Below are 13,712 nucleotides of genomic sequence, written 5' to 3'. Positions count from 1 at the left end.
TGTTTTCATGCTCAACTTATTTTATTGGAGAATACATAATAGCATTGACGACGAACTCGTCATAAGTTTTATTTTTCATCCCCTCCGTCTTTTGGAGAATTATTATCTAGATGTATACTTTAAGCCAAAGTAGAGAGTGTGTAAAAAATAAATTTATTTGGTTTCTATATTTTATTAAATGAAAGATAATGTGGGTTTTATTAAATTTTTGGAGAGATAGAGAGCATTAAAGAAAGAGAGTGCGAGTCAAAAATGATTAAATTATTGTATATCTTTTGTCAATTGAAGAACAAAGCATATAGTGAGTAGATATTCAACAAAAAGATGAAAAATTAAAGCGAGTAGATTATCAAAAAACCAAACGAGTATGTGTGAAAATTTCTACTTTTCCCATTTCGAATTAAATGCAACAAAAAATTATTTTATGTCTCACAAATAATACCTCTTTGTTGCATTTAATTTGAAACGAAGTATTCAACTTGATATTCGAGTACCTCAATTCAACGCGCTAATATATCTAGAGTCCTACGTTCATTACCTCATGTTATTACAACCCCTAGGATAGTAAATATGTTAGACTGGGATACTTTACATTTGAATGTACTTGATAATTAGAATTTTGCTATTACAATACAATATAACAAAATAACAAGAGATTTGACTAAACAAACTTTTAAAGTACATAACCTTATCAAACTTTTAAGGTTGGATTCCGATTGAGTATTCCAACGAACTCATTGAAAATTTGATTTAGCATTATGATTGATGCAATACAATATTTTGTAGGATATTTTTGCTATTAGAATACTAATCTTATAGGTTTTCTAATACGAATAGGAGTATCTTTAGGTTGTATGATATAAATATTTATCAATAAAATGTCTCCACGCAAGGATTTTCATCAAATTTAGCATGTCATCACATCTTTAAGAATAGATCATCTCTCCAGAAAAAAATTTCCTAATAGGGTCGTGCCCCTAGCTTTCCGCCACACAATAACCGTCGGCTCTCCCACCTCTCACCATGACTAAAGAAGACCAACCACAACCCTCTAACTCACCCTCATCCACCGAGTACCATCCAACCCTTTTTGTGTCAACCAACACAATATCCAAGAATTTCATCCATTAAATCATTGATCGTGAAAAGGTGCATTAATCGGATTGGGTAGAGTTGTTTGAGTGTCATGTCCATGCTTGTAATGTTTTGGATCACATAGACACCAAAACCCCTCGGCCAACTGACCTCTCCAAACCCATGTCAGATCATCTAGACTCGATGGTCAAACAATGGATATATGGTACGATTTCCATTGACCTTCTACAAACAATTCTTAGTCATGGTGATAGAGCACATCATGTATGGGATAATATATTTTGTTCTTAAAATACTAATCTGGATAGGTGTACTCATATATACGAGTATGACTCTTTAAGTTGTATAATATAAATATTGATTAATGGTATTATCTACAGACAAGGGGCTTCATCAAATTTAGCAATGATGATGCATCAATTTCATTATGTCGTTATGTCACTGTGTCACAAGCTTATAAATTACATAATAAAACAAAGCAGAAGATAATAAGCTTAATAATATATAAGATTAATGAAAAGACAATATGTGCTTGCTATTGGTTAAGTATAAAATTCATCTTATTCTATTTTGTTGCAATTCTTGGAGATTTGCAGAATTCATATGTGACCTTGTTTTTTTTTATATAAAATGATTTTTTTTATATGTATAATCCAATTAAGCTTTTCATCATATTCACTTTTCTATTTATATTCGAGAGTACCTAAAGAAAAAAATGAACGTAAGATATATACGTGAAAGCTAAGTAAACACGTGAGCGCTCTTTGACACACATAACACCTTTTTGCTTTTTCTTCCATATATTACAAGATGATCTCTCTTGCAAAGCTACGGTGAGATTCGATCCCGCGACCTCCACGGTGGGAAGTGATGCCTATATATGTGGCCTATTACCTGCTTCTCACGCACCACACGTTACTTGTGTGGTTATATATGCATACACTCAACAAAGTGTGAATGTATAATAGGCTATATGCTAGATTATTCAGCTTGTATAAAAAAGAAAGAAACTATAATTCTTACTCAATATATATAACAAATACCAGTATCAATATCTACTGTTAAAGAATATTTTTTGGAAAAATGGATGAGAATACCTTCAACTTTAGCTCGTCTTCTTTTAATATCCCCAACTATGGGTTATTCCTGTATAATTCCAACTACTAGGTAGGTTCGCCACAAATGCGCCATGACCTGAAGGAAACCTATTTAACGGGTAAATAGGCTACGTGTCATGCTTTCATTGACTTATTATCAATTATTATTTTATTTTTTCATTTTTTGAATCCCACCATTCCCTCACCCCCACTGCCACCTTCCCTCATCCCATTACCACCCTTTCCACACCCCTTCCCCCTCCCCCACTGCCATCTTCCCTCATCCCCACTACCACCATTCCCACACCCCAGCCCCCTTCCCTACCCCCAACACCCCCCCCAACTAGCCCAGCAGCACATCGAATTCCCTCCTCCCCTAAGCCCTTCTGTCTACCTGATTTCCTTCCAATCAAGATTATTCCATCAAAGATGGAGTCTTTTTTCATTGTGATTGCCGAAAATTCAACCTAATAATTCCCACTTATATTCTCTCTTTCATCGTCCCTATTTACAAATACAAATCATAGAATATAATTTGATTTCATACAAAACCCACTGAAATTGTAATACAAATAAAGCTAAAAAGCAAAGTAAACTTAGAACAATCTAAGTACAAGAGGGAATAACCATGAACTAGGGATTCAAGCAACAACAACAACAGGACCTAAGAGAGCAATAGGGCGGATAATTTGTGGTTTTAGAGCGTCGGCAAGCCACGAAGACAGCGACATACATTAGCAACATAACTAGATGAGAGAAGACACAGAAGGGTATGTAGTAGCAATCACTTCCACAGAAAGGGTAGGTGGTGTGGAGAGAAGAAGATGGGATGTAAGAGAGATGTAAGTGGTTGATGGTTTATAGGTGCGCGAAGTGCTGCTAGTGGGATGGTTGTGTAGGTGACAGTAGAGATGACAATGGGTAGGATCTGGATAGGGTTCTCTAGGATCCAGATCCATTTTTTAAACAAGGATCTAAATCCTTCCCGAATCCATTGGGTAATAAGAATGAGGATCTAGATCCATATCCGTATGGATCCTACGGATTCGAATCCTAAACGGATTCTTGCCTATTTTCTTCAAATTACCCTAATTTTTACAATAATTAAAGATTATAAACAATAAAGTCATCTAATATCAACCAAATTTTTCATTTAATTTCTGAAAAATAACCATTGCAATTGCAACCATTCACAACTACTTAATTATCAAATTGTAGATTAATCAACTATTTCTAAAAGATTAATAATTATCAATTGATTTTTCGAAGTCAATAATCCAATAAATCCACACATTAATTAGAACAATAATTCGAAATTCAAGCAAAAATCTGTCATTACATGTAATAACTAATATAATAATATAAAAAAATGATAATATTATAAAAACGGGTAAACGAATTAGGATCCGAGTAATAGTTTAGGATCCGATCCAGATCTGTTTTTTCCAAGGAGGATCCAGGTCCTACCCGAATACATAGGGTCCAAAATTTGAGGATCTAGATTCGTAAAAAATGGATATAAATCCAAGGATCCGGACAGGGTCCATTACCCACTGCCATCGCTAGGCGACAGTAAGTGAGCTTGGTGCGTGGATGGCTGCATTGGTGAAGAGGCTACTAAGTTTGGTTGGTTGGTGGTGCATTGCTGGCAGCGAGTGAGGTGAGGCAGACGGTGGAGTTGGTATTTCTCGGTGGTTGCGAAGTTGAAAATTTAGTGATGATGGCTGGAAGTGCACAAGGCTGCGTGGTGAACTGGTGATGGTGATGGTGAAGGTGAGAAGGGTGGTAGTGGGGTGAAGGAATGTGGTTGTGGGGGAGGTAGTGGGGTGAAGGAAGGGTGGGATTAGAAATTTAAAATAAAAGAGAAATAAAAAAATATATAAAAAATTACCTTGCTAACAGGTTACAAGTTATCTGGGTGCATTATGGTGGACCTACCCAATAGTTGAGATTATACAAGAATAATCCATAGTTGAAGATATTAAAAATGAACGGGTCAAAATTGAAGGTATTCTCATCCATTTTCCCCTTTGTTCTCATTGCGTCATGTATGTCATCAGAAATAGCGATCAGATGAAAGTGAAATATGGGGATCCGGATCATATGATTTTCATGTGACCATAGAACAATCAACAATCATTGAATAAAAGATGCTAACTACATGAGATAATTTATTAAACGTCTTATTCAATTAAGATATCTAAAAGATGATTACATAAAATAATTAATTATATGTTTCAGTCAATGAACATCATATGAACGCTTAATATATCTCATGAATTATGATTAAAAAAAGAATTCACTTGAGACAATGTTTTGATCCGTGTATGTTAGCCTGTTGCTGTTAGCATCAAGTAGTTATGAGTTGCGAATTGCGTACATATTAATTTAATATAAGACACGGTTTGTCTAATTGTGTTGTACAGTTGGTTTTATAAGAGACTGTCTATTTTTAGTTTTAAATTAGACATAATCCAAGCTTAATATTAAGAATAGAACATGTCACTTTTTTTTAATATAATGACTAGTTTAATCTATTTAGGAACCAGTTTAATCTATTTCGTGACCCATTTAATCTATCCAGTAATGACATTCTCTAACCCATTAAGTGACTAGTTTAATCCATTTAGTAACTAGTTTAATCCGTTCTCTAACACTACTGGGTTATTTTTTGAAATTATTTGTTGTAGTTCGAGAATCAACAAAACAATAGAAGAAGAAGAGAAGGGATGACTATGATAGTGTTCAATTAGAGTGAAATGGAATAGGCTTGTTAGAAAAATTCAGTATTGATTTTTGTCTAATTTTATGTTAAAGTTAAACCGCCTATTCTAATAATTGTGTTGTGTTATTGCTACATGAGGAATGGTCCTCGCTCAACTAATCTAATAACTCTATATTGACTGTGGAAGGAGGCATGGTCGATTTTTACAAGGAAAAATTTCTTAGCCTAGTAGAAAGTAAAACCTCGATTCTAAGGAATTTTAACTAAAATGCTTCACTATAATATGCAAACAATGCTATTACAAATCTATTAAAATCTCGGGGTACTTCTTGCATTCCTCTACAAACACAAATCCCAATATCAGTTCTATCTAATTTTAGTTTTACTCCGACTTTAGTCGAATTCCTCTGTATTATGTCTTTGCTTCACATGAAAGTATATATGTTAGAGTTTACACAAACTCCTTAACCTCAAACTTGATATATAGGATAGTATAATACTACTAGTTGGAACAGTTATCAGTATATCTTTATTATATAAATCAAGGGGGAGCTATGGTGTCCCCCCAATGAATTGTCTTTTCACTAAAATTGAGTTTGATTTTGAGTGAGGAGTAAAACTTGTGGAGTGACTTGGTAGCGATTTAATTTAGGGAACCAAAGATATTATATAAGTAAATATTTACGTCCTATTTATAGAGCCAAGTTACATCTGTGCACTACTTCTACAGTTTAAGAATACTATGTGTTTATTGTTTCTTTTTTAAACTTGAAAAAGAAGCGAACAATAACTAACGACTAGGGGTGTAAGCGAATTACGAAAAGTCCATAGTCCAATCCAATCCAGTCCAAACTTGTCGGACTGGACTGGACTGAAAATTTTTCGGACTGGACTCGGACTCATATTTTCGAGTCCAAATATTTTTGGACTGGATTTGGACTCATCCCTTTGGAGTCCAATAAGTCCAGTCCAGTCCAAAAATATTTTTATATATAATATAAATTTAATACATATATAATATATATATTAAAAAAAATTGATACTATTTTTACAATTTTGAAGTTTTCAACCTTCCCTATCTAAATATTTGAACTAGCGCCAGACAATTTTACTTGGCGCTAGACTATTGCACTTAGCTCCATTTGTTAAGTAAGTAAATTATACTAGTAGTAGTAGGATAGTAGCCGACTAATTCTGTCTCACTTCATTCCTCAGTCCTTACTACTCACTTCCTCGCACTCTTCATTTTCTTTCTACCTCGTTGTCTCGACTCTCGCATTCTCTATTCTCCCTCAGATTAATTCTCAGTCTCTTTGCTTCCTCTAAACTTAGATCAAGGTAAGCATCTAATTCAACTTTCTATTCATAGTATTTTACTTTAGTTTAAGCTTTCAAAACGTTGTGGATATTGATAATTGAATCAGATGTCAAATGCTCAAGCATCTCACAAAACGTTGTGAATCATTGAATCTAAATCGGGAAAAAAGATATAATAATCGGACTGGACTGGATTCGGGCTCAATAAAAAATTATCGGACTGGATTGGACTGGACTCAAAAAATATTTGGATCGGACTTGGACTCAATTTCTCAAGTCCAAAAAACTTTGGACTGGATTTGGATTTGGCAAAGTCCAATCCAGTCCAATCCACTTACACCCCTACTAACGACTACTTGCATTAACCGGTATAAACATGGTAATAATGTAATAACAAACATACTTTATTTAATTTAGTATGAATTGATTAAATCAAATAAGACTCATCAAATAATTAAACATACGTTCTAAAGTCAAAATCTTTATTAAGACGTTAAAAAATATTCCTAAGCAAGCCTATATGTCCCATTGGCGCTCCAAGTTATTAACAAATCTTATACCATGTCATCCATTTACATTTAAAAAACGAAAAGTAATTTGTATAACATTCAAATCCATAACCTGAATTTTGAGCACTAAAGACTTAACTATCAAACTATATCATATTATATGTCATTATTCAAAAATAAAACATAATGAAAAATCAATTTAATTAAGAAAAACTTAATTTAAAAATATAAATAATAAATTTTATCAACTAGATGATATAACCTCAAGAAAAATCAAGGTACCCACTAATCGGGGGTAATGGATCATAAAATGATAAGGGATCACAAAAAGTAATTCACTTTCAATAATTTTTATTTTTCTTTGTATTATTCCGTAATCACTTGATTGCTTGTTTCTTCTTTAACTATAATGATTATTTTTGTTTATTCCAACATATATTTCTCATGAACTCCAACTCCACTACATCAACTAAAATTCGTACATCTCGTGGGCATAAACTAGTCCTAACTTTAGCAATATACTCCCTCCGTTTCCTAAAGATCTTCCCTCTTTCCGTTTAAGTGCGTTTCCAAAAGATCTTCCCTCTTTTACTTTATTCCTTATTTGGAAATTTTTTTCCTCTTTTTACCCTCTCATGTCCCTATCATATGGTCCACCATTACATTATTAATTCAATTTTACTCCCTTTCTCTCTCATACTTTAACCCATTTTTATTTGTTTATTTATCTTAACCCCTTTCTCTCTCCTACTTTACCCACCCCACACCCCACACAAATGGATCTTCCTTGGTATCTGTAGGAACAATAACAAGGAAGATTTTTAGGAAACGGAGGGAGTACATACAAAGCAAATACACCCTCCGTTTAAGAAATCTTTTCATGTTTTCAGATTCACTTATCCATGATTTTAAACATTAATATCATTAATTATCAATAAGTAAAAATTATAGAAACTGATATGTAAAAAATGTATACATAAAGTTGAATCTAGCAAGATCTCATATAACTATATTTTCTATAAATCACTAAATACAAAAAAAATTATAAGAGGTGAATAGCGAATATTACGCAAGTGGTGTAACTATTTATAAATTGAGGAAATATATATTAAATTATATCGCAACTGAGAAAATAGACTACAATAAATTTTCAAGTAAAAAATGTACATTACTGCTTTGTCTGTAAGTAAGTTTGTATTTCTCTTAGAGGTTTACGATAGAATTGGATATAAATGAAAATCAAAGACGATAAAGAGAAAAAATAAAAAACGAGTGATACGTGTTTTTTTTAAAAGGCTTATTATAGGCTATTTTAGTTAAATGGATTTTTTGTCAGAAAGTACCTAATAAAACACAAGTTTTCTAGGGAAGGACCCAATAAAACAAAAATTGTCTAAAAAGACTTATTAATATACTTCCGACTATTAATTGCAACCATTTTATGAATTTTAGGCCAAAACACCAAATGCCAACGTTGACCGCAAGTGAGCTTAGAGTAGTGAGTTGTACGACAGAAAGAAAGAATTGAAAGAGTTAATTGGAGCTAAAAAAAAGAGTCAATGATACAACCATATCTAATGTCTAAATACCAACCGAACCTTGAACAAATTTCATTTGTAAGCTGCAAATTTCTTCTTGATGTCATGGAGGGTGAAAGTATAAATCAAATTCAAACAGGAATTCAAATCGACGTGAATTGAAGGTGTTGGTGTCCCGGAGGAAATGAGGTTGTAAGAATGATTCTTGCTGAAGACAATAGCTGGAGTTGAGCTAGAAATTTCAGTTTGGCTACTAATGTTTCTCTGGGTTTCTATGAAGGTGTAGATGGAGCTGGGACTTTTGATTTAAGGTGCTGCTCACATAGGTCACACGAGTCTAAGAGTTGGGTCACGTAGTCACGTTAACCTGTTTTGCATGGAGATTTAATGCAAACCCCGTTATGATGGGGTGCTAAAGCTAAACTTAACCCATTGACGTAGTCACTCGTTGATGAGCAAGGAGTGAGGCATGAACCAACTGATGTCTCTGAAGCTTTCTTGAGGTATTATAAGAAGCTGCTAGGAAGCAATGTGAATAATAGGAGAACAGTAATGCCAGAGATAGTGACCTCAGGGGATATACTGTCAGCAGAACACCTAGCCATACTAGAAGCTCCATACACTGCAGAAGAGGTAAAAGAAGCACTATTCTCTATACCAGGAAGTAAAGCCCCTAGTCTAGATGGATTTGGCTCCTATTTCTATAGAGATGCCTGGCCAGTGGTGGGAGAAGATGTAATTGCTGCTGTGTTGGAGACACTACAGAGTGGAAGAATCTTGAAAGAAGTTAATGACACTAAAATCACCTTGATTCCAAAGACAAGGTGTCCTAGTAGTGTGGTTGATTTAGACCAATCTCCTGCTACAACACATTATATAAATGTGTCACTAAGGTTTTGTGTGGGAGATTAAGAAGAGTGTTGCCTGATATCATTATTGAGAATGAGGGTGGTTTTGTACATGGTAGGTTCATTGTTCACAACATCATGGTAGTGCAGGACTTGGTACGACTCTATGGAAGGAAGAAAGTACAACCTAGTTGTATGGTTAAGATTGATTTACAAAAAGCTTATGATACATTAGATTGGGAGTTCCTAAAGAAAATGATGACACACCGGGGTTTCCCTAGAGAATTCATGGGTTTAGTAATGAACTGTGTGACTATTCCCATGTATTCACTACTGACTGATGGCAGTATGGAAGGTTATTTGAAGCCTACAAGGGGCCCGAGACAAGGAGATCCCCTGTCGGCCTTGTTATTTGTGCTCTGTATGGAGTACTAATCCAGAATTTTATGTAAGTTAGGCGAATTGGAAACATTTGAATTTCATCCAAGATGCAAACAAGTGAAGCTCACTCACATGTGCTTCGCAGATGATGTCATTATGTGCTGTAAAGGGTCCTTCCAATCCATATACTTGCTGTTGAGTGCCTTTAAGCTATTTTCAGAAACTTCAGGTCTCAAAGCAAACTCTTAAAATATGATGTCTATACATGTGGGATACTAAAAGAGGAAGTACAGAGGATTGTGACAGCTTCAGGCTTTAGCAGGAGTAAGCTTCCTTTCAAGTACCTAGGGGTGCCAATATGTTCCAAGAGGATCACAAGATCTCAATGTGATGTAATAGTGGAAAGAATGACAATAGAATAAGAGTTTGGAGTACAAGGAACTTGTCATATAGTGCTAGAACTCAACTAATAAATGTTATTTTGATGAGTTTGCATAGTTATTGGGCACAAGTATTTGTGCTGCGTAGGAGTATTTTGGAGGAAGTAAACAAAATTTGTCGAGCTTTTGGATGGAGTGGTCACACTTACTCTTAGAAACCAGGGAGTGTTGCTTGGGAGAACCTGTGTTGGAGTAAAAGTTTTAGAGGTTTAGGGTTTAGAGATATTAAGGTATGGAATGAGAATGCCTAGGAAAATATGTATGGGCAATAGCATCCAAAAAGGATAATGTGTGGATCAAGTGGGTGAACTCGGTATATCTCAAGGGAGCCAGTTGATGGGATTATAAACCTCAAGTAGGAGCTAGTTGGTATTGGAGGAGGATTTGTCATGTGAAGGAAGAAATAAAGGGAATTTACATTGGAACTGAACTATGCTCCTTGAGTGATTAGTACTCCATCCAAGCTGTGTATGTCAAGCTCAAGGGGGAGAAAGTGAAAGTTACATGGGATACAGTTATATGGAATGGACTCACTGTTCCAAAGTATAGGTTCATAATATGGCTTGCTATACAAGAGAGGTTGCAAACAACATCTAAGCTGGCTATAATGGGAGTGTCCGCTTCAGATTAGTGCTTGATATGCAACAGTGGAGCTGAAACACATGGTCACCTATTCTTCCAGTGTAGATACATCAGGGCTTGTTATGATAATATTTCTCAATGGCTGCAAATTCAGACAAGAGGAAGATCACTGTTTGATACACTCAGATGGATTAGAAGCTGCAGGTACTCAAAATTCAGAAAACAAGTGATGTTTGCTGGAGTTGCTGCAGTGGTTTATTACATATGGCAAGGAAGAAATAGTAGTTATTGGCAGCAATCTATACCTAGTCTTAGGTGTACAATAAAGCAGATTAGAGCAATGGTTAGAGCTCGTATAGGAAGTGTAATGCCTAAGAAAGTAAGTAGGAAAGATCATGAGTGGTTCTTGAAATTGTAAGGTAAGATACTGGTTGTGCCTCCTTGGTTTGCTATGGTCCAAACTAGTTGGTTTGTTGCTTCCTTGGTTGGTTAGGGTGTAATGTGTTTTATGCAATCAAATTTTATTACTTATATAAAAAAAACCGTTATAACTTCTAGTTTTTACCCTTCCGTCTTTTGGAGAATTACTATGTAGATATATACTTTAAGGTAAATTAGATAGAGTGTGAAAAATAAGTTCACTTGGTTTCTTTCATTTTTTTAATGAGAAATAATGTAGGTTTATTAAATTTTTGGGGAGATAGAGAGCATTGAAGAAAGAGAGTGCCAACCAAGATTGATTAAATTATTGTATATCTTTTGCCAAATGAAGAAGAAAGCATACAATGAGTAGATATTCAGTAAAAAAATGGAAAAATAAAGCGAGTAGATTATAAAAAACGGAGGAAGTATGTGTGAAAATTTCTATTATGTTAGGAAATCGGTGTTGTAGTTTGATTAATGTGGAACAGAAAATCAATGAAATAATAAAGCTGAGCTGAGAAAACTATAAAGATGAACAAACAAACAACACAAGGATTTACATGGTTCAGTCAAATTTGACCTACGTCCACAGGTGGGGGATTACAGCTTCTTCACTATAATGGAGAAAATCAGAGAGAATAATACAAGGAGTCCAAAATTCTAAAGGCTAAAAGTGTTTCATAAGTTGCGTGTAAATAAGGAACACTAAGAGGTCCTTTTATAGCATAAGAAACCCCGCACAAGATACCCTATAATATACTCCGCACAAAACCCTAAATAAGAAAAATTGATTTAACAACGTATCTCACAATCCGCGAGTCGCGGTGGCTGCCGCGAGTCGAGGTATGCTCTCGGCAATCCTTCGTAAAACGGGCGTAACTTTCTCGTTTCTCAGCGGATTTGGGCATATGACCTATCGTTGGAAAGCTCTTTGAACAAGCTATCACCTCCAATTTGAATCACATCAAAATCATTTATATATTGAGAGATATGTGCATTCAAAGTTAGCCTTATGTCAATGACAAGATTTCAAGTCATAATTAACAATCTCCACCTTGGCTTGAAACCGAACAAACAAGGTAACTCCACCTTGAACCAAAAATGATGCTAAACCAAATACCACAAAACCTCCACCTTAAACAAAATTTCATAAACCTACCCATTGTAGGCAATCCATAAAACGGACATCTTTAATATTGCGTACCGATGCGTCTTCGAACACAAAATCCGTATACAAAACCATGACATGGCCTAGATCGAGAGTATAAAGTCACCAACGCTAGCATGCTTCCTCAAATTGACCAAACTCTCTTCAAACACTTCTTCATCTCAACAACAAACTCAAAAGCAATTCTAAAAACTAAATGACAACAATAATTTTCTAAATTGCAATAGTACTTAATAAACACAAGAGTACCAAATTTGAGATAAGAAATGGCATAACTAGAACAAAATCTAATGCATAACCAAGATTGCTACTTTATTATAAACTCAAAAACAATCTATCATAGACTTCAAAACAAAATGTACACGGTTTCTCGTTTTACCAAGAGACCTCAAAAGGGCACCAATCATGAAGAGATCGTAGAAACAAAATCTAATGCATAACCAAGATTGCTACTTTAAAACGTGTTCTTAAGGGGTTTTAATTTATTTAAAGTTGCTGTAATTTTTGGTTCAAGTTATTAATTTTAGTTACTTTATTTTCTAGGCGGAGAATACGTTGTAGGAGACTTTTAACAATTTAAAAGTGGCCTACATGCTAGTATATACGAGGTACGTACATTATTTACGTGCTATGTGGCTTAGTAACATGTTTAAGGAAGGTTTAAATTTTTAGTATCATGTATAGGAACCTGATTTGTTCGTATATGTGATTTCTGGAATTATTTTACATGTTTTATGCCTGCGTGCAACATGTGACTTAGAATTGTTTATGAATATTGAATTACTTCCTCCGTTTCAAAATAGATGGTACATTGTGATTAAAACGGACTCCTAGGCAAAATTTCATAAGTATGTTTAAGTAGTATAAAGGGAGGTAGATTAATTCTAGTGGTCCCATGTGAAGAGGAGGGAGAAAGAAAAAGTTGGGGACCACATGTATTAATTAAGTAAAATGGTAAAAGTGTAAGGCAAAAGTTACTCAATAAGGGAAAAAAAAACAATGTATCATCTATTTTGAAACACCCATAAATAGACAATGGATCATCTATTTTGAAACAGAGGAAGTATAATATTTGTATGGAATAATTGATGCAAGCATGTTAAGTTAGTTTATTTATTAATTCATATAAGAATTAGTATATGTTAAGGTGAATCATGTAATGCATGTATTATTTGAGAAGTATCATTTTATTATGTTATGAGGGCCGTGGACCTTATTTGGTAAGTTACAAGTTATACCTATATAAAGGTAAGATTGTTGTTGGCTAGGTTCAACAAGTATAGAAAGTTAAGAGTAAAAAGGAATTAAAGTAGTCTTGGGTTGTGAGTTGTGATCACGTATTAAATCCAAAGATAAAATAAGTTCAGTTGTGAATGTCTGCTTATTTATGCATGTGTCACTTATATGTGCGTGTCAATATAGGTAATAATATGTAAATAACGTAAAGTATAACGAGAATAAGTTATAGACTTTAGACTGGTGCACGTATAGAGTTGGACACTAAGGGTTGGAGTACATGGTGGTAGCCCATGGCTTTTCTAGGAATGGATTGATCACCATCCCTCTTTTATTTCAAAGGTTCCTCGATA

General features: G+C 34.4%; 1 protein-coding gene across 1 annotated transcript; it reads left to right on the top strand.

The window, feature by feature from the left end:
* Positions 1-8,833: 8,833 nt before the first annotated feature.
* Positions 8,834-9,564, top strand: LOC130590135 (uncharacterized). Its single transcript, XM_057392110.1, has 2 exons — positions 8,834-9,174; positions 9,249-9,564. The coding sequence occupies exons 1-2, from the start codon at positions 8,834-8,836 to the stop codon at positions 9,562-9,564; spliced, it is 657 nt and encodes a 218-aa protein (XP_057248093.1).
* The last annotated feature ends 4,148 nt before the right edge of the window (positions 9,565-13,712 follow it).

This window comes from Beta vulgaris, chromosome 1 (genome assembly GCF_026745355.1).
Source record: "Beta vulgaris subsp. vulgaris cultivar EL10 chromosome 1, EL10.2, whole genome shotgun sequence".
Lineage (NCBI taxonomy): Eukaryota > Viridiplantae > Streptophyta > Magnoliopsida > Caryophyllales > Amaranthaceae > Beta > Beta vulgaris.
This window is presented reverse-complemented; position numbering and strand designations above follow the sequence as displayed.

Coding starts and splice junctions, on each gene's coding strand:
- LOC130590135 (XM_057392110.1), top strand. CDS start 8,834: ATGCCAGAGATAGTGACCTCAGGGGATATACTGTCAGCAGAACACCTA. Junction 9,175..9,248: donor TATATAAATGTGTCACTAAG/GTTTTGTGTGGG, acceptor TGTACATGGTAG/GTTCATTGTTCACAACATCA.